Source organism: Enhydra lutris, unplaced genomic scaffold, assembly GCF_002288905.1.
Source record: "Enhydra lutris kenyoni isolate GAN:26980312 unplaced genomic scaffold, ASM228890v2 scaffoldscaffold9, whole genome shotgun sequence".
In the NCBI taxonomy this organism is placed as follows: Eukaryota; Metazoa; Chordata; class Mammalia; order Carnivora; family Mustelidae; genus Enhydra; species Enhydra lutris.
Window position 1 is genome coordinate 10,633,197 of NW_019154093.1, and position 16,864 is coordinate 10,650,060.

General features: G+C 54.5%; 1 protein-coding gene across 4 annotated transcripts; it reads left to right on the top strand.

Annotated features, from left to right (window-relative positions):
* The first annotated feature begins 2,635 nt into the window (after positions 1 to 2,635).
* Positions 2,636 to 16,002, top strand: LOC111143192 (major facilitator superfamily domain containing 2A). 4 transcript variants are annotated; one of them, XM_022496725.1, is made up of 14 exons: positions 2,636 to 2,826; positions 4,276 to 4,407; positions 6,360 to 6,484; positions 11,214 to 11,337; positions 11,475 to 11,553; positions 11,907 to 12,064; positions 12,505 to 12,595; positions 12,715 to 12,836; positions 13,044 to 13,127; positions 13,603 to 13,686; positions 13,785 to 13,897; positions 14,329 to 14,472; positions 14,564 to 14,740; positions 15,566 to 16,002. In XM_022496725.1, the coding sequence occupies exons 1-14, from the start codon at positions 2,734 to 2,736 to the stop codon at positions 15,627 to 15,629; spliced, it is 1,590 nt and encodes a 529-aa protein (XP_022352433.1). In that variant the 5' UTR covers positions 2,636 to 2,733; the 3' UTR covers positions 15,630 to 16,002. The 4 variants fall into 4 exon arrangements, with proteins under 4 accessions (XP_022352433.1, XP_022352435.1, XP_022352436.1 ...); XM_022496728.1 differs by having other exon boundaries at positions 2,734 to 2,826; positions 4,384 to 4,407; XM_022496726.1 differs by having other exon boundaries at positions 2,734 to 2,820.
* Positions 16,003 to 16,864: the final 862 nt, after the last annotated feature.

Sequence of the window (16,864 nt, forward strand, 5' to 3'; positions counted from 1 at the left end):
CCCCTCCCTTAGCCTTGGCTTCATCATCTATAAAATGGGGGGAGTAAAAACTACCCTCCCCAGTGGTGTTGTGAGGAGTGAATGAGATGGCATATACAAAGCATTTAGCACTGTGTTTGCCTGGCATACAGTGGGTGCTCAATAATTGGGAGCTTTTGTATTAGCAGTGCTCTGCTTCTATTGCTGGTGAATGAGTGTCTTTGGAGGTATTTTATGGGGCTCTGTTCCCATCGGCAGTATGGATGGTGGAGTCAAAGTCGCAAGGAGCAGCCTGGATCTAAACTTAGACAGAGAAAGAAAACAGTGAGCAACAGAACCAGCATTCAAAACGATTTCTCCAGGCTGGAATAAGCAAGATGACACTGTCCTTCTGTGAGCTTCAAGACACTCACACAAAGCAGAGGATGGGGAGAGACCCGACTTGACCCCAGCTCTGGTGAAAAGGATCTGAATGATTTAGTTGATCACAACCTGATGGGAACTAATCATGGGAGAGAAAGGCTCTGGAGCCCAGCAGTCTTAGGCTGCATTAACAGTGTGTCGCGTCCAGACTGGGGGAAATAATAGGCCTATTGTGCTGGCGTGGTCAGGCCATATCTGGAATCTTGCATTGCTACACTGACAGGCTGGAATCAGGCCAGGAGGGGGGACCAGGCCCGCTTCAGCTCCCAGGTACTCGTGCTAAGCACTTTCTGTGCATTTTCTTATTTCATACCCAAAGCAACTCTACCAGTAGTCACCATTAATATCTCCACTTTATACACTGGGGTGGGTGGAGGTGGGGCAGGGAGTGTAACTGAGCTGCTGGGGACCAGCCACACAGCTAGTAAATGGAGGAGCCTGGGGCTTTTCCTAATGGGTTCCTCTTGTGCTTGTACTGGAGGAAGACAGAGCATGCATCACTGAACACATATTTATGAGGTTCCTACTATGAATCAGGTCCCAGCTAGTTCAAGGGGACAGCAATAGAAGAGATGTGGTTCCTGTCTTCCTGGAGTTCACGGTCAGGGGTGGGGGAGGGGGGGTCAAATCACTTGTAACATGGTGTGATGCTACAAGAGTGAAGGCTTTAGGACTGGAGGGATCACAGAGCCCACCGCAGCCGACTCAAACCCAGAGAAGGGAAGAGACAGAAGACAGTCAGACAGCTTGTGGTGGAGCCACGGGGGCCTGTCTGGGCGGTCTTCACAGTATTTAGCTGCCTCGCTTTGGTTCTCTCTGCTCAGCAGTGACCAAGAGCTGTGTGCCAAGGTGGAAGCTACTAGGGCATATGAGGAAGCTTGTTGTGGCCATCCTGGGGTAGCCAGACCTCACTTCTCCTCCCTGCCATCAGAGATCTTAAGTAAGAATAGAAGGATCCGGAAGCTGAGCCATCACAGGAACAGAGGTGAGTGGCCCTTGAGAATCCCAGCAGCCTCCTCACTAATTAGAGCAAATGGGCCCCCACCTGGCCTCTTGAGTGTCTGGGAAGCCTGGGGTGATGGGGGGGGCGGCGTAAGGGACCCCGAGGTGGTAGAAAAGCATGTTTTCTGGATCTGTGTCTGTCTGGCATCTGTTCCAGACTAATGTCCATCCTCTCTCAAGGACCAGGTTACTCAGTCCTCTCTCACGTCTTTTCCTTGATTGTTTCAACCCAGAGTGCCACCGCAGCTCTGTATCTCCCAGGGCTTTTTGTTGGGGAGAAACACATACCCCCGTTAGCCTTCTGGTAATTTTTGCTGAGGGGGACAGAGCAAGGCTGCTAAGAGAGAAGGCTCTGGAAAGGGAGGAAACCTGTCAGGCCTGGCTCTGCCACATAACAGCTGGTTGGCTTCTCTGAGTTTGCATTTCTTCAGCTATAAAATGGGGATGATAGTCCCCAGCTCGTCATTGCCCAGAGGACTGAATGAGATCACATCAGGCATGGAGGAACCTCTCCATAAAGGTCACTGTTATGATCATGGTGTCCTAGCGGTTGTGGTCCTGTCTCCTCCCCACAACTCGGGAGCCCCCCGCCAGCAGGGGCAGCGGCTGCGTGGCCTCATCTCCCCCCTCCCCACCCACTCCCCACTCCATCGCCCAGAGCCCCCGAGAATCCAGTGTTTAAAAGCGGGAATGATCAGTCCTGGGGGATGAAAGAGGGGCATCGATACTGAAAGTGCCAGGCGCTACATCCTCCATCCAGGTTTGGAGGAGAGGGACACTCGACCCGACTCCTGGTTTTAAAGGGGGCGGTGGTTTCCCACCTCCTAGCGGTTGCTAGGCGCGGGGGGTCAGAAGTCGTGGGCTGCAGGCAAGACTCGGGGAGAACTCACTCTGGGGGACCTCGGTCAGCTCCCTTCCAGCCTTAGGCCTCAGTTTCCTCGTGCGCGTCAGGTGGGTGTCCCGGTCTTCTCCCCCCTGGGTTCGGAAGAGCACGCGCAAGCCGGATGCCGGCTTTTGAGAACGTGGCTGTGTGGCAGAGCCTGCTGGGCTGGCTGAGACAGGCGGGAGCGCGGGCGGTCGGCCGCGGAGATTGGCTGCGGCGGGGGCCGCTGGCTCGGGGATTGGATCTCACAGAGGGCAGGGGCCGAGCCTTTAAGAGGCGCGAGGGGGCGTGCAGGGGAGTGTGAGCCTCGCCCGCCCGCCGGGTTTAGAAGCGCGCGCGGCAGCGGTGGCGGCGGCGGTCACGACGGGATCCCGGGCGGGAGCCGAGGCCCGCGGAGCAGAGGAGCATCCCGGCGTCCCGGTCCCAGGCGGCGTGGCCCGCGGGTCATGGCCAAAGGAGAGGGCGCCGAGAGCGGCTCCGCGGCGGGGCTGCTGCCCACCGGCATCCTCCCAGCCGCTGAACGGCCCGCCCAGGTGAAGGTGAGGGCTCGCCCCCGACCCCCGCCAACCCGGGCGGAGGGCTGGGGGCTGGGGGCAAGCTTAGATGGGGACGTCGAGGGAGAGGCTTGGTTCCGGGACGCCTTGGGCTAGCCCGGGACCTGCGGGCCCCGCTGCAGGGGAGGGCCGGGGGTTGCCCCGGGGACGCGGGGGCTGAAGGAGAAAGTTTGTAGGCACCGGCGCCCCCCTTTTCTCACCACCCTCCCCCCCGCCGCCGCCGCCCCGCATCTCCGAGGAGCGGCCCTGCCAAAAGCTTCACTTGGTGCCCGGCTCTGCTGAGCGGGTTTCCGTTCTTCTGTGACGAGTGGCTTAGGTTTGCCGCCCTGGAAGCCAGGCAGACCCCAGAGGTCTGGGAAAACCCCGTTATTTCCCCATCTCTCAGCCCCCTACTCCTCACTCCCACAGATCCACGCTTGCGCCTCCGCTCTGCGGTGAGGGCCGCTCAAGTTCATTCATTAGAACAAGAGCTACTCCCTAGGCATTTGTGTGAGTGTAGGTGTTGGCGCGCGCGGTGCTTTGCGCGTCTTGACCTTCGACCCCATCCCCAGCTCTCTTGGACCTCATGAAGAGCCGAACGAAATCGGGAGGCTCGAGGGGGAGTGGATCCCAGGCAACAGATATCTGCCTGGGAAGTGATTGCCTTTTCCTGTTAGCTTTATTAACCGGTCCCTGCAAGCAGCCAGGGTGAGGAGTTAGGTTGCTACTGCATCTGAGTAATCTCTACTTTCCCCCGGCAACCTCGATCTTCCTGGTGCCCCACCCAGTTAGGGCCCCAGCACCCAGAGGCCTTTCTTCTCCTCTCCAAGGTTCCCTAGGAGCTGAAGTTGGGGGACAGCAAGAGGGAGGGCAGGACAGTTCCTGGGCTGGCCTGAAGCTCTGGCGGCGTTCAGGGGCCAGGGTGGCTCAGGGACAGATGAAGGAACAGCTGTGCCCTCAGCCAGCTGAGCCGCCCCCGGGGCTCTCTAGAGTCCTCAACCCAGTAGGCAGGTGGGTCCTGGCCTCTGAACTAGGGCGGGGGCAGGGGCTGGGCTTAGGCGGCTCTTGGCAGCAAGAGGATTTTCAGGTTGTGGCGGTTGGTGCTGGGTGGGGACAGGTCCACTGCTGGAACTTGCTCCCTTCCAGCTTGAAAAGAGCATGGCTGAGACCCTGGTGGGAGTCTCCTGGGACGGCGGGCTGCTAAAATAACTCGGAATCTGGGGGTGGGGTGGCTTAGGGGCAACTTCCTCAGTATGGATCCCCGTTTTCCAGGGTTCCTAAGATAGAGAATACCTTTCTTTTCTTGTGGGAAGTGAGCGCTCCCTGGGTGGGAACAGGGCAAGGCAGACTTGTTCCTCCTGGCAGAGTTGGCTGGAGGGATGGTCCTGCCTCTGGAACATTCTAGGATGGAGGCCAGGATCTTGGGTCTTTTTCATCCTTTCCTCCTCTTCTCAGAAGGAACCCAAGAAGAAACAACAGTTGTCCATTTGCAACAAGCTTTGCTATGCAGTTGGGGGGGCCCCCTACCAGGTGACAGGCTGTGCCCTGGGGTTCTTCCTGCAGATCTACCTGTTGGATGTGGCTCAGGTAAGTGGAATGAGCCTGCCAGGGCTCCTCCAGCATCCTGAGGTAGGAAGGACTAGGGACTGTTCCATCTGTGAAATGGGACTGGAATCCTTACTTTGCTGCCTCTCAGAGTCAGCAGCGGATAAGAAATAAGAAGGCTTTGGAAAGTATCTAGCCGGGGGAATCTATCCGCTCCAGGAGTCTCAGCTGGCAAGGTCAGGCAACTTCTCCTTGCCTGGCAAGAGCAATAGAGCCTGGAGGGGTAGGCGAGGGTGTGAGGGTGAATGGAGCCTACTAGTGACTCTGTTCTAAGAAGAGACTGGCACCGTGTCCCCATCTGGACAACAGTCAGCTGGCCCCGCTCAGGGGTTGCTAGATGTTGCCAGGCTTATAGATAAGGCATATCTCACCTTCACCTAAGAAGCAGAGGCATGTCAGTGGGCAGAGGGGCCCCCAAGTGCCAGGCTTAGGGAAGGTGCCTGGTGTGTGGGGTCTTTGACTGGGAGAGGGACTTAGGGAGAAGCAGGGCTCCGCTTTGTTTTGAGAAGCTTTGGCCAGGAGGCTGGCATCCTGAGAATTCACCTTGCCTGGGTGGGAGAATGGGAAGCTCAACAGCCATGGATTTGGGGGCTCACACACTGCACTGGCTGTCTTTTCTTTTTTAAAGATCTTATTCATTTAACTGACAGAGAGACAGCGAGAGAGGGAACACAAGCAGAGGTAATGGGAGAGGGAGAAGTGGCTTTCCATCAAGCAGGGACCCCGATGCAGGGCTTGACCCCGGGACCCAGGGATCATGACCTGAGCTGAAGGTAGACACTTAACGACTGAGCCATCCAGGCGCCCCTGGCTGTCTTTTCTATGTAGCATCTGGCTCTGCAAGCAAAGCATCTTAGTTGTATCCATTTCTAGGTGGGGAACATTGAGCCCCAGGAAGGACAAATAACTTCATTCAAGCAGCTAGTTTTGGAGCAAATCCCATGGGCTGGGTCCTAAGTGGGGTGCAAATATGAGGAACCTGTAATCCAAGTGTAGAACTGTTGTCAGGAGTGGGAGGGTAGGGAAAGTCGGATTGGGGAAGCTACAGTGTGGGAGAGGCCGCTAGCTTCCCCACTCCCTGGGACAAAAGTAAAAGTAGAGTCTTGATGGGTATAAGGAAGAGTCTTCCCTTCCAGAAAGCTGTCTCTTTCAGGCTAAAAGATTTGTGGAAAGGGGAGTAGTTTGACTGGATAGTGACAGGCCACTTTCTTTTTCTTTCTTTCTTTTTTTTTTAATTTAATTTTATTTTTTTATGTGACAGAGAGAGAGATCACAAGTAGGCAGAGAGGCAGGCAGAGAGAGAGGGGAAAGCAGGCTCCCGGCTGAGCAGAGAGCCCAATGTGGGGCTCGATCCCAGGACCCTGAGATCATGACCTGAGCCGAAGGCAGTGGCTTAACCCACTGAGCCACCCAGGCGCCCCGACAGGCCACTTTCTAAAAGCATCTAAAGATATCTTTTTCCACATCCAAAATAAAGCTTGACCTGCAAGACAGAGATTTTGACTCTGGTTCTGTAAGATAGGGATCATAACTCCCATTATACAGATGGGGAAATTGAGGCCCACTGTGGTCACCCAGCAAATGCTCATTCTGCTATCAGGTGGTGTGGAGCTCAGGGCTGTGAGAGTGAAGCAAGGAAAGGATTCTGGGTTCATTCTAATGGGTGGGAGTGTTTTCAAGGGCAGTGGAAGGGAGGACATGAGAGAGCAGATCTGGAAAAATTTCTAAGGCACGTACTGCTACTGACCGCTATCAGAGAACTGTTACTATCACCATCAACAGGCAAGCAAAGATGCTTAAGGCCTGGGTGAGAGCAGTGCACAGTCCCCAGGGCCTGGCTGGGACGGGGAGGGAGCCCCTGCTTTTGCCTACCATTGAGGGTTGAGGTGAGGAGAAGGATTAAGGGGTCATCTTCCACGTGTTCCCCATTCCAGGTGGACCCTTTCTCTGCCTCCATCATCCTGTTTGTGGGCCGAGCTTGGGATGCCTTCACAGACCCCTTGGTGGGCTTCTGCATTAGCAAATCTTCATGGACCCGCCTGGGCCGCCTCATGCCCTGGTGAGTAGAGGAGACTTCTCCAAGCTGACAGAAGGCAGGGCATCCGGCATGTCTACTAACTCTTGATCTTTCCATCTGGCTTGTCACAGACTGTGGGGTGAGGAGAAGAAATGATGAAAAAAACCCAAGTGTTGAAACTCTGGCTGAGGCCTCAGCCGCCCCAGGCATGGGCACTGCGATGCCCTGCCAATTCATTCCCAGGCTGGCCAAATTGCTAGACTGAGGAGCTTCCCCCCTTCTCCAGGCCCCATTGCTCCCTTGCGGTCCATTACCTTCAGTGAAGGGAAGTAATTTCCCACAGTGGCAGAGATAGTGCTGCACAGCGGTTGAGAGGTTACACTCTGAAACCAGCCTGCCTCAGTTTCAACACCCCCTAAGCTGTGCAACCTTGGGCAAGTCACTTAACATCTCTGAGCCTTAAGTTTCTTCATCTGCAAAATGGAGATGATAATTATGTCTGCCTCCTGGGTTTATGGGGAAGGTCACACCTTTTTTATATGTGAAGTACTTAGAACAGTCTTGGCCCTTATTAAGTAGTCTATAATTTGGCACCTCTTCAGAGTAGCTCCTGGTGGGGCAAGGGTAGAGAGTAATACCCAGAATGGAATAGCAGACCCATAACCTCTGCCCCCTTGGACTTTTCCCTTGATACAGAGTCTATACTACTCAGCCTTAGGCTATAGGGCAAGGTTGGGGGAGGTAGTACTGTAGATCAGACAGCAAAGGGAGACACACACGGAACAGGCTGACAGGCTGGAGCTCTGGTTCCCTCCAGGACATCCTGCTCGGTGGGGGGAGGTGGGTGGACATAACCCTTTCATCTCCAGCCCATCCAGGCTCAAGTGGGCGCCTTCCTGCCCCAGGGGTGCCCATACCTGGTCTCCGGCCTTCAAAGCTCTTCCCACAGCCCCCACCTCACCCCCACAACTTCCTTTCCCACGAGGCCCCCCTCCCACCACAATCCCCGCCAGCCTCTGGCTAAGGCCCAAATTGGGGCCTTTGATCCAGGCTTTATGGCTGGGGTGGGGGAGGGGGGAGGGGGAGAGGGAGGATGGCAGCAGAAAGGCAGGAGAGCCTGCCTTACCTGGACAGGCTGTCCAGGTAGGAGTCAGCCACAAGGCTGGGCTCCAGATCTGAGTCCCTGGCAGCCGGTGGGAGGTGGGGCTTTTCTGCCACATCTCCTCATGAGGCACAGCCAATGGCAGGCAGCTACCCTGGACAGCCCCTTGCGGTGGCAGCAGCCTCCGGGTTACTTCCAGTCACACTTGGTTTCTCAGCGAAGGCGGCAGGAAGGAGCCCTTTTTCTCTGAGGAGACACGTGGATTCGGGCTGGAGGGAGGAGGGCCTCCCCGTGGGAAGTAGGATCTGAGGGCCTCACGCTGGGCAGGTGTGGCAGCCAGCTTGCTGAAGTTGCTGAAGTTGCTGAGGGCCCTTCAGGCTCCTTTTTCACTTAACACTGTGTCTCTGTACATGTCCTCACCTGCCTGGGTGGTAATTCCCAGTGATACCTCTTGAATGGTACCTCCACCCCTATGTCTGAGGGCACACTGGATCCCTCGTGGACTGAGGGCCTGCCATGAGGGTATGGGACCTCCTTCCTGTCCCTACCCCAGTAAGGTCCTAGGCCCCTTCTTGTAGTGTGAAAAGAGCCTGGTCCTTTCAGGGTCTATCAGCCCCGTGGCCAACCATCCTTCCAGCCCTCAAGAGCAGCCCCTGCCCTCAGCCAGCACTCAAATCCACCTTTCAGATCCGGAAGACTTTGACAGACACTTTCCCTGGAGTTCCCGAGGCTACCTTGTGAGAGGCCAGGGTCAGGCGGGCAGGTGGGGGTGTGGCAGGGCTGGGCCTGAGGCCTGATTCCCAGGCTGCAGACCCTGTGCTCTCCTGCTGAACTCCCTTGGTGTGAAAGTCACAGCAAGCACTTACTGTGTCCCAAGCACTGTTCTACATTTTAATATCAACTTACTGAAGTCTCAAAACTCCTTCCTTTCTATGAAATAGAACCAGAGTCCTCCCAGTAGCCTGTAAGGCCTTACATGACCTGGTTCTCCATGTCCTCCAACCCTGTCTCCTAAGCCCGTCCCCTCTGCTCACTCCACTCCAACCTCAGCGGCCTCCTTGCTACTCCTCAGACCTGCCCGATCACCTGACTGCTTGGCCCAGCACACTTTGGCCTCAGACAACTGCAATGCCAACTGCTTCCTCTCAGTCAAGTCTTGGCACAGATGTCAGCTTCTCAATGAGGGCTCCCCTGTCTACTGTGCTGTCCGTTGTAACCCCATGCTCCTGGTCCCCTTTAGCCAGCTTTCTTTTCTCTGTAGCCCTTAATCACCTTCTAATGTTATAGAATTTTTAAAAACTGTGGTAAAATATATATAACATACATTTTGTCATTTTAACTCTTTATTTATTTGTTTTTATTTTTTAAAAGATTTAATTTATTTGAGATAGAGTGAGCGAGCAAGAGAGAGCACAAGTTGGAGGGGGGAGGGGCAGAGGGAGAGGGAGAAGCATGCTCCCCACTGAGCAGGGAGCCCGATATAGGGTTCCATCCCAGGACCCCAGGATCATGACCTGAGCCAAAGGCAGACGCTTAGCCAAGTAAGCCACCCAGGCACAACACTACCCCCCCATCCTTAAAAAGATGTATTTATTTGAGAGAGAGAAAGAGAGAGAGAGCAGGGAGAGGGGCAGAGAGAAGGGGAGGATCCTGAAGCAGACTTCCCGCTGAGCATGGAGCCTGCCTCAGGGCTTGATCCCAGGACCCTGAGATCCTGACCTGAACCTAAATCAAGAGTTGGTCACTTAACCGACTGAGCCACCCAGGCACCCCACCATTTTAAGCATTTTTAACTGTACAATTTAGTGCCATGAAATATATTCTTTTTTTTTAAGATTTTATTTATTTATTTGACACAGAGAGAGAGAGATCACAAGTAGGCAAAGAGGCAGGCAGAGAGAGAGGGGGAAACAGGCTCCCCGCTGAGCAGAGAGCGCGATGTGGGACTCGATCCCAGGACCCTGAGATCACGACTCGAGCTGAAGACGGAGTCCCAACCCACTGAGCCACCCAGGCGCCCCCATTAAATATATTCTTATTGTGCAACCATCACCACCATCCATCTCCAGACCTTCTTCATCTTCCCAAACTGAAACTCTGTACCCAGAAAAAATAACTCCCCATACCTCCCTCCCCACAGTGACTCACAACCACTGATTTACTTTCTGTCTCTGAATTTGACCTCTGTAGGTCTCTTGTAGGTAGGATCAGGCAATACTTGTCCTTTTGTGACTGGCTTATTTCACTTAGTGTAACCTCTTCAAGGTTCATCTCTGTTATAACATGTGTCAGACTTTCATTCCTTTTGAAGGCTGAATAATATGTTTATTTATTTTTTTTTTAAGATTTTTTTTATTTATTTGACAGACAGAGATCACAAGTAGGCAGAGAGGCAGGCAGAGAGAGAGAGGAGGAAGCAGGCTCCCTGCAGAGCAGAGAGCCCGACGCGGGGCTCGATCCCAGGACCCCGGGACCACGACCCGAGCCGAAGGCAGAGGCCCCAACCCACTGAGCCACCCAGGCGCCCCTGAATAATATGTTTAACTTTTAAATTATATTTATTTTTCATTTGCCAACTAGAATACAAGTTCCACTGGGGCAATAACTTTTGTCTGTTTTGCTCACTGATCCATCCTAAGTCGTAAAAATAGTGCTTAGCCCAGAGTCAGCACTTGAATATTTCTTGAGTAAGGGTTGAGTGTAATTAGGTGCTATTACTATTCTCTTTATAGAGATAAGACAATGAACCTTAGAGAAGTTGAATGACTAAATGACCAAACTATGTATAGTTATTGGTAGAGGCAGAATTGCATTCCTGAAGAATGGCTCCAAAGGTCTTTCTCTTAGCCATTGCTCTCTGTTGCCTTTTTATTTTATTTTTTTATTTTTATTTTTTAAAGATTTTATTTATTTGACAGACAGAGATCACAAGTAGGCAGAGAGGCAGGCAGAGAGAGAGGGGAAGGGAAGCAGGCTCCCGCCGAGCAGAGAGACTGATGCGGGGCTCAATCCCAGGACCCTGAGATCATGACCTGAACCAAAGGCAGAGGCTTTAACCCACTGAGCCATCCAGGCGCCCCTTTGTTGCCTTTTTATACTGATGACATGAAGTCAGTCCATCCTGTGGTCTAACCACTTTTGTAATGTTGTGGGATGCACCATTGGGAAGGCAGACATTTACCCTCCCTTAGAATGATTTTACTAGGTTTGGTCTTAGACCTGGAGTTGTCCTCCCCCACCCATGTGGTGCCCATGGTGTGTATATATGTGTGCTCACGAGGGGTGTGTGCGCACATGTAAGAACACCAGTGTTGGGGTTGCTCCTTCTTCCTGCCTTCCTGCCCTACCACCCAAGGTTTCACTGCCATTCATGGTTTCCCCAGCCCATAGGAAGCCCCTGCCTCGAGCCCTCTCCGCTGGGATACTAGGCAAGGCACAGCGTCTGACCTCATGCTCCGTGCTCAGGATTTCAGTCCAGGGGCCCTGTGGCAGTCTGCATTTCCGGGCTTGGCCATCAGCCTCTTCCCAGAGACCCTGGGGTGGGTGGATTCAGGGGGGGAGGAATTTCCTTCCCGGCAGGCACCCTGTGGGTCTACAGAGCAATCTGGGCTGACCCCAGATCCTGGGGTTTTGGCATCCAGCCCCTACTCAGACCCTCCCCTTCCCCAGGATCATCTTCTCCACACCCCTGGCCATCATTGCTTACTTCCTCATCTGGTTCGTGCCTGACTTCCCACAGGGCCAGGCCCTGTGGTATCTGCTTTTCTATTGCCTGTTTGAAACACTGGTCACGGTGAGTGTGGTTGCCTCCCCTGGGTGTCTGGTGGTGGGGAGGAATGAGGGCCGTCCCCAGGGCCTGTAGGGTTTGTGCCAGAAGCCACATCTGCTTGTCCATCATCTGACTGGCCGAGGGCCTCTCTTCCATGCCAGTGTTTCCACGTTCCCTACTCAGCTCTCACGATGTTCATCAGCACAGAGCAGAGTGAGCGGGATTCTGCCACTGCATATCGTAAGTGTCTCTCTGGCCCATTGACCCACCCACCAGGCACCATGGGGTGGTTGTTCCCTGTCCCTCCTGCCACATTTCTTCCCTTGCTGGGACTGGGTGTAAAGCCGTCTCAAAAATAACTTGATCCCTTCATTGCTCTGGTGAGAACAGAGAGGTTCAGGGACTAGACAGAGGTCATACAGAGCAAGGCCTCAAGTGTAGGCCAAGGTGCCATCTGTCCCACCATTGTATATCCACCCTCCTGGAGCGGCTGCCACCACCTGGGGCTAGAACTGGGCCTCTATCCAGCCGACCTTCCTCCCTGGAGGCCGACAAGTCACGAGTTCCCTCCAAAGGACCTTTTTACCGTTCAGGGATGACTGTGGAGGTACTGGGCACAGTGCTGGGCACGGCAATCCAGGGGCAAATCGTGGGACAAGCAGATACACCTTGCCTCCAGGACCCCGCTGACTCCGCACTGGCCACGGAAGGTGCCAATCGGACGCAGAGCACCACTTCACTCAGAGAAACGGTGAGGCCCTTGGCGGTGCAGAGATGTGGGGAGATGAGGCACAGCGGGGTGCTCTGCAGGCCTCCTCAATGCCATCTACGTTTATTAAGTGTGGGGCGTTTGATCTATACACACTGTTAACAGGCCCGCTTTTCCGATAAGGAAACTAACACATACAGAGGCTAAATAATTTGGCCTGGGTCACAGAACTAGTGATTTACAGAAACTAGATTTGGGGAGATGTGAATGGTGGGCTGTCACGCTCCACAGCCCGGCTTCTTAACATTCCATTTCTTTGGACTTTGCTTAGCTGTGGGAAGAGGCAGCTGGCCCAGAATGATTCTCCCATTTCACAGGTAGAGACAGTGAGGCCCCAGGGAAGGGCCTATTCCATGGAGTAGAGCTGCCAAGAGTTGGGATAAGATTGGACTGACTTTCTGTCGCCTTTATCTCCCTTGTAGCAAAATGCGTACCTGCTAGCCGCAGGGGTCATTGCCTCCATCTATGTCATCTGTGCCGTCATCCTGACCCTGGGCGTGAGGGAGCAGAGAGGTGAGGGGTCCCTTGGGAGCGGTGTAGACCCCAGCACTGCCTGGCTTTGTCCCTCTGCCTGGGCCACAGGCTTTGGGATGGGCCTCCGCTCCTTCCTCACTGTCTCCTCTGGCCCCCAGAACCCTATGAGACTCAGCAGACTGAGCCAATATCCTTTTTTCGGGGCCTCCGGCTGGTCATGGGCCATGGCCCCTATGTCAAGCTTATTGCCGGCTTCCTCTTCACCTCCCTGGCTTTTATGGTGAGTGGGGGGCCTGACATGCTCAGCCTTGAGGGTAGGACGGGTGCAAGAGGGGTGGGGTAAAACAAGGACTGGGGCTGTGATGAAGCCTGAGGGACAGAGGGATGGGGGCGGGGTAAGCAGAGGTCCCAGGAGCATGGGGAAGCCCCGGCCCTGACATCACTTCTTTCCTTGCATTTCCTTCCCTCTACCCTGCCCATCCCCCAGCTGGTGGAGGGGAACTTCGCCTTGTTTTGCACCTACACCCTGGGCTTCCGAAACGAATTCCAGAATCTGCTCCTGGCCATCATGGTGTGTGTGGGGCCCTGAGGGTGGGTAGACAGCCTGTACTTCAAGATGGTTCTTTGGATAGTCAGAGGATGTTTCCCAGACTGGCTAAGGTTAGGAGGGATAAGGGAGGAATCTCCGAATCACTGGTTGGATCTGACCTACAATTGCTTAGGCAAGACTGTGCAAGATTTGGGGCAAGATATTCTAGTAGGGAACATAGCAAAAACCAAGGCGTGGAGACCAGGAACTTGGAGACTTTGTGCTCAGCTGTGCTCAGAGAAGGTAGGAGATAAGACTGGGACTAGTGCTCAGCTCCCCTGGGGAGCCATCCAAGGTGCCTGTCCACTTCCTCAGGGCCCAGATGGTGTCATCTAGCTGCCCGCAGGCAAGGCTAGGAATATCTTCCGGCAAGGCTAGGAATATCTTCAAGGTTCAGGAAGGGCAGCAGGAGTTCATGACTAAGCCACTGCCCTCACCCTCCACCGTGTATCCCCAGCTCTCGGCCACATTCACCATTCCCATCTGGCAGTGGTTCCTAACCCGATTTGGCAAGAAGACGGCCGTAAACATTGGGATCTCAGTGAGTGGGGCTGAAGGGGTAGGGCCTGGGCATAGTTGAGGGTTGCTGGTGGGAGTCTCCAGGCTGACTCATCTTCCTGAACCCATCCCTTCCTCTAGTCGGCAGTGCCATTTCTCATCTTGGTGGCCTTCATGGAAAGCAACCTGATTGTCACCTACGTGGTAGCTGTGGCAGCTGGCATCAGTGTAGCTGCGGCCTTCTTATTACCCTGGTAAGTGTATGGAGGCCCACCTGGCTATGTTCCTTAGCCCCTTTCCCCCTACCTCTTAAGCTCCTTGGGAATTCTGCAGGGGTTCTCCTGGTTGTGGGTCTAGGTTGGGGGCGGGACAGGTCTTCCTGTACAGTTGTATGGGTTGTGAACTTTGCAAGAAGACCCAATCGAGGTGTGAGATGGGCGGCTTAAATCTGGTCTGTGCCCTATTCACTAAGCTGCATACCTGAGTGGGGCTCCGTCTCAGAGAAGGAGGCCTTATTATTACCATGAAGTTGCCGTGTCTTCACAGAGCTGTGTGCCCCAGGGCTACAAAAGTCCCAGAGGGCCACCTCTTCTTACTGACACAGAGGTGCCACATGGGCTAGTGGGGGCCCTGGCGCACTGGGCAGGTGGGTCCTCATGGCCTCACGGCCACCACCACACTACAGGTCCATGCTGCCTGATGTCATCGACGACTTCCACCTGAAGCAGCCCCAGTCTCATGGAACTGAGCCCATCTTCTTCTCCTTTTACGTCTTCTTCACCAAGTTCGCCTCCGGAGTCTCCCTGGGCATCTCCACCCTCAGTCTTGAGTGAGTGCGGTGGGGTCCGGGAGCAGGGCTGGGCAGGGCCGAGCCCCAGGGGCCCCAGGCTCACCACTCCCCTGACCACTGGGTCCCACAGCTTTGCCGGGTACCAGACCCGTGGCTGCTCCCAGCCGGCACGTGTCAAATTCACCCTGAAGATGCTGGTGACCATAGCTCCCATAGTCCTCATCCTGCTAGGCCTGCTGCTCTTCAAGCTGTACCCCATCGATGAGGAGAAGCGGCGGCAGAACAAGAAGGCCCTGCAGGCTCTGAGGTGAGAGTGGGGAGGAAAGGAGGGGAGGGGAAGTCTAATCTAGGCCCTCAGACCCTGCCTCTTGTGGCCAAGTCCTGACTTACCTCCTGCACATGGACGTCTTCCCTTGAAGGCTCCTCCTCTGTTGCCCCTTCCCGCAACTGATTGAGGAGAATGGCAGCTGACATCCCTCGGATACTTAGTTGCGTGCCAGGCAGTGGGCCGGCTGGTTTTGCATTTCTTTATTCAGCAGCGACTTACTGGAAACCTACTAGGTGCCAGGCACTTTTCTAGTGGATGAAACAGACAGAATCCCCGCCCTCACCGAGTTTACTAGGGAATGTGCATTCATGATCTCTTGCAGTCCTTTGAGAACCCTAGGTGTCAGGAGAGTCCCGAGATTCCCACCCAGCAGATAAAGAAACCGAGCCTTAACCAGGAAGAGTAACCCGCCCAGCTGAGAAGGAGTAGAACTGGGGTTTGAGCCCTGGCATTCTCACTCCAGAGCCTGCCTTCTTCATGGCTCTCTGGGCAGGGAGGACCTCAGGAGTGGTCTGAGGCTGCCTTTCTGGAGACCAGAAGGAAGTGAATTCATGGTGGTCCATCAGCAAGCCCAGGCCAAGACGTAGTCCCAGGGCTTGTGGTACCCTGTGGGCAGCAAGAACTGCAAACAGACCAACTGGCGGTTTCTGGGTGGAGAGAGGGAGTGAGCCAACTGTCTACAACCTGTCGTTTAGACTCATCTGACAGCTGGCTGTAGGGCCGATGTCCAGTGAGGAACAAGGCAGCTGGGGAAGGGGAAGGGGAAGGATGCTTCCTCCAACCCATCTCCTCTGGCTCTTGCAGGGAAGAGGCCAGCAGCTCTGGCTGCTCAGACACAGACTCTACAGAGCTGGCCAGCATCCTCTAGGGCCTGCTGTGTTGCCCGAAGCCACCATCCACGGGGCCTGGGGCCCAGACCACAGGAGGAATCAGGGCCTGCTGGCCTGTTCGCTGACTAGCTGATCTCCAGGTGCCAGAAAGGGAGCCAAAGAATGGAGAGTAAGTGGCCCAGGATACCTCCTGTGCCTGCTGTGGGGGGCGCTGTTCAGACAGCCTCCTGCCTCGCATCTGCCTGCCCACGGGGCCAAGCCCCGGGGTTGCTACTGTGAATATGCAATGGACTGATGAGGCCTAGCCCGGAACACTAATGTAGAAACGTTTTATACAGAGACTAATTAATAACTTAATGACCGTGTATATAGCAACGTGTGTATGTATGTGTTTGTGTGCTATTAATGTTATTAATTTTGATAAAAGCTGGAAACCAGAGGTGCTTGTTTCTGTCTTTGCCCTCAGCCACTCACTGAGCCCTTCTGTGCCAAGACAGGGAAATGAAGCTGCAGGGGCCCTGGGGAGCAAGACTGTGTCTGGAGGTGTGATAACAGCATCGGCTAACGTTCACTAAACACCTATCTGTACCAGGCATGGTGTGGAGGCTTTACCTTCATTGTGCTGGTTCTCGAATTTAATCCTTAAAACTGTCTTGCTACGTTGGGACTATTCCCCTTTATTTATTTATTTTTTCTTTATTAGTATTTTTGAAGTAGGGTCCATGCCCAGCATGGGGCTTGAACTCACCACCCTGAGATCAAGACCTGAGCTGAGATCAAGAGTCGGGCGCTTATCCAGCTGAGTCACCCAGGCGCTCCAGGTCTGTTCCACTTTGAAGAAGAGTAAACTGAGCTCCTCTATAGAGAGGGACCTGGCTCAGGTCACATGGCCAAGAACTGCCTAGCTGGAATCCCATCCCAGGTCTGTGAATGTCTACCCTTCGCTCCCCTGCATCTGAGTGACCCACTGACTGGCAGACAGCCAACTGGTCTGCCCAGGCCTGCACGCTGTGCTTCCTGCCCTCGGCATGCTTAAACGCGTGCTGCTGGCGCACACACTATGTGATTGAAGCTGTGTGAGGTCCTAGAGACCTGCGAATCTTTCCCCATAGCTATTAACGACGGTGTTGGAAGGTGAGAGCATATCTGGCTGGGTGGTCTTGTGTGTGGGCTAAGGAGGGGTCTCGGCACTGGTGTGCTGGTGAAAAACCATCGTGGGTGGGGAGAGGGTTGCAGGGGAAGTCCTCATTTATAGCACTTGTCCATTGGCATG

Bases quoted from the DNA above. Each gene is read 5' to 3' on its own strand.
- LOC111143192 (XM_022496725.1), top strand. From the start codon at position 2,734: ATGGCCAAAGGAGAGGGCGCCGAGAGCGGCTCCGCGGCGGGGCTGCTG. The intron at 11,554-11,906 runs GTAAGTGTCTCT...TTTACCGTTCAG, and splicing joins GGATTCTGCCACTGCATATC to GGATGACTGTGGAGGTACTG. The intron at 13,898-14,328 runs GTAAGTGTATGG...ACCACACTACAG, and splicing joins GCGGCCTTCTTATTACCCTG to GTCCATGCTGCCTGATGTCA.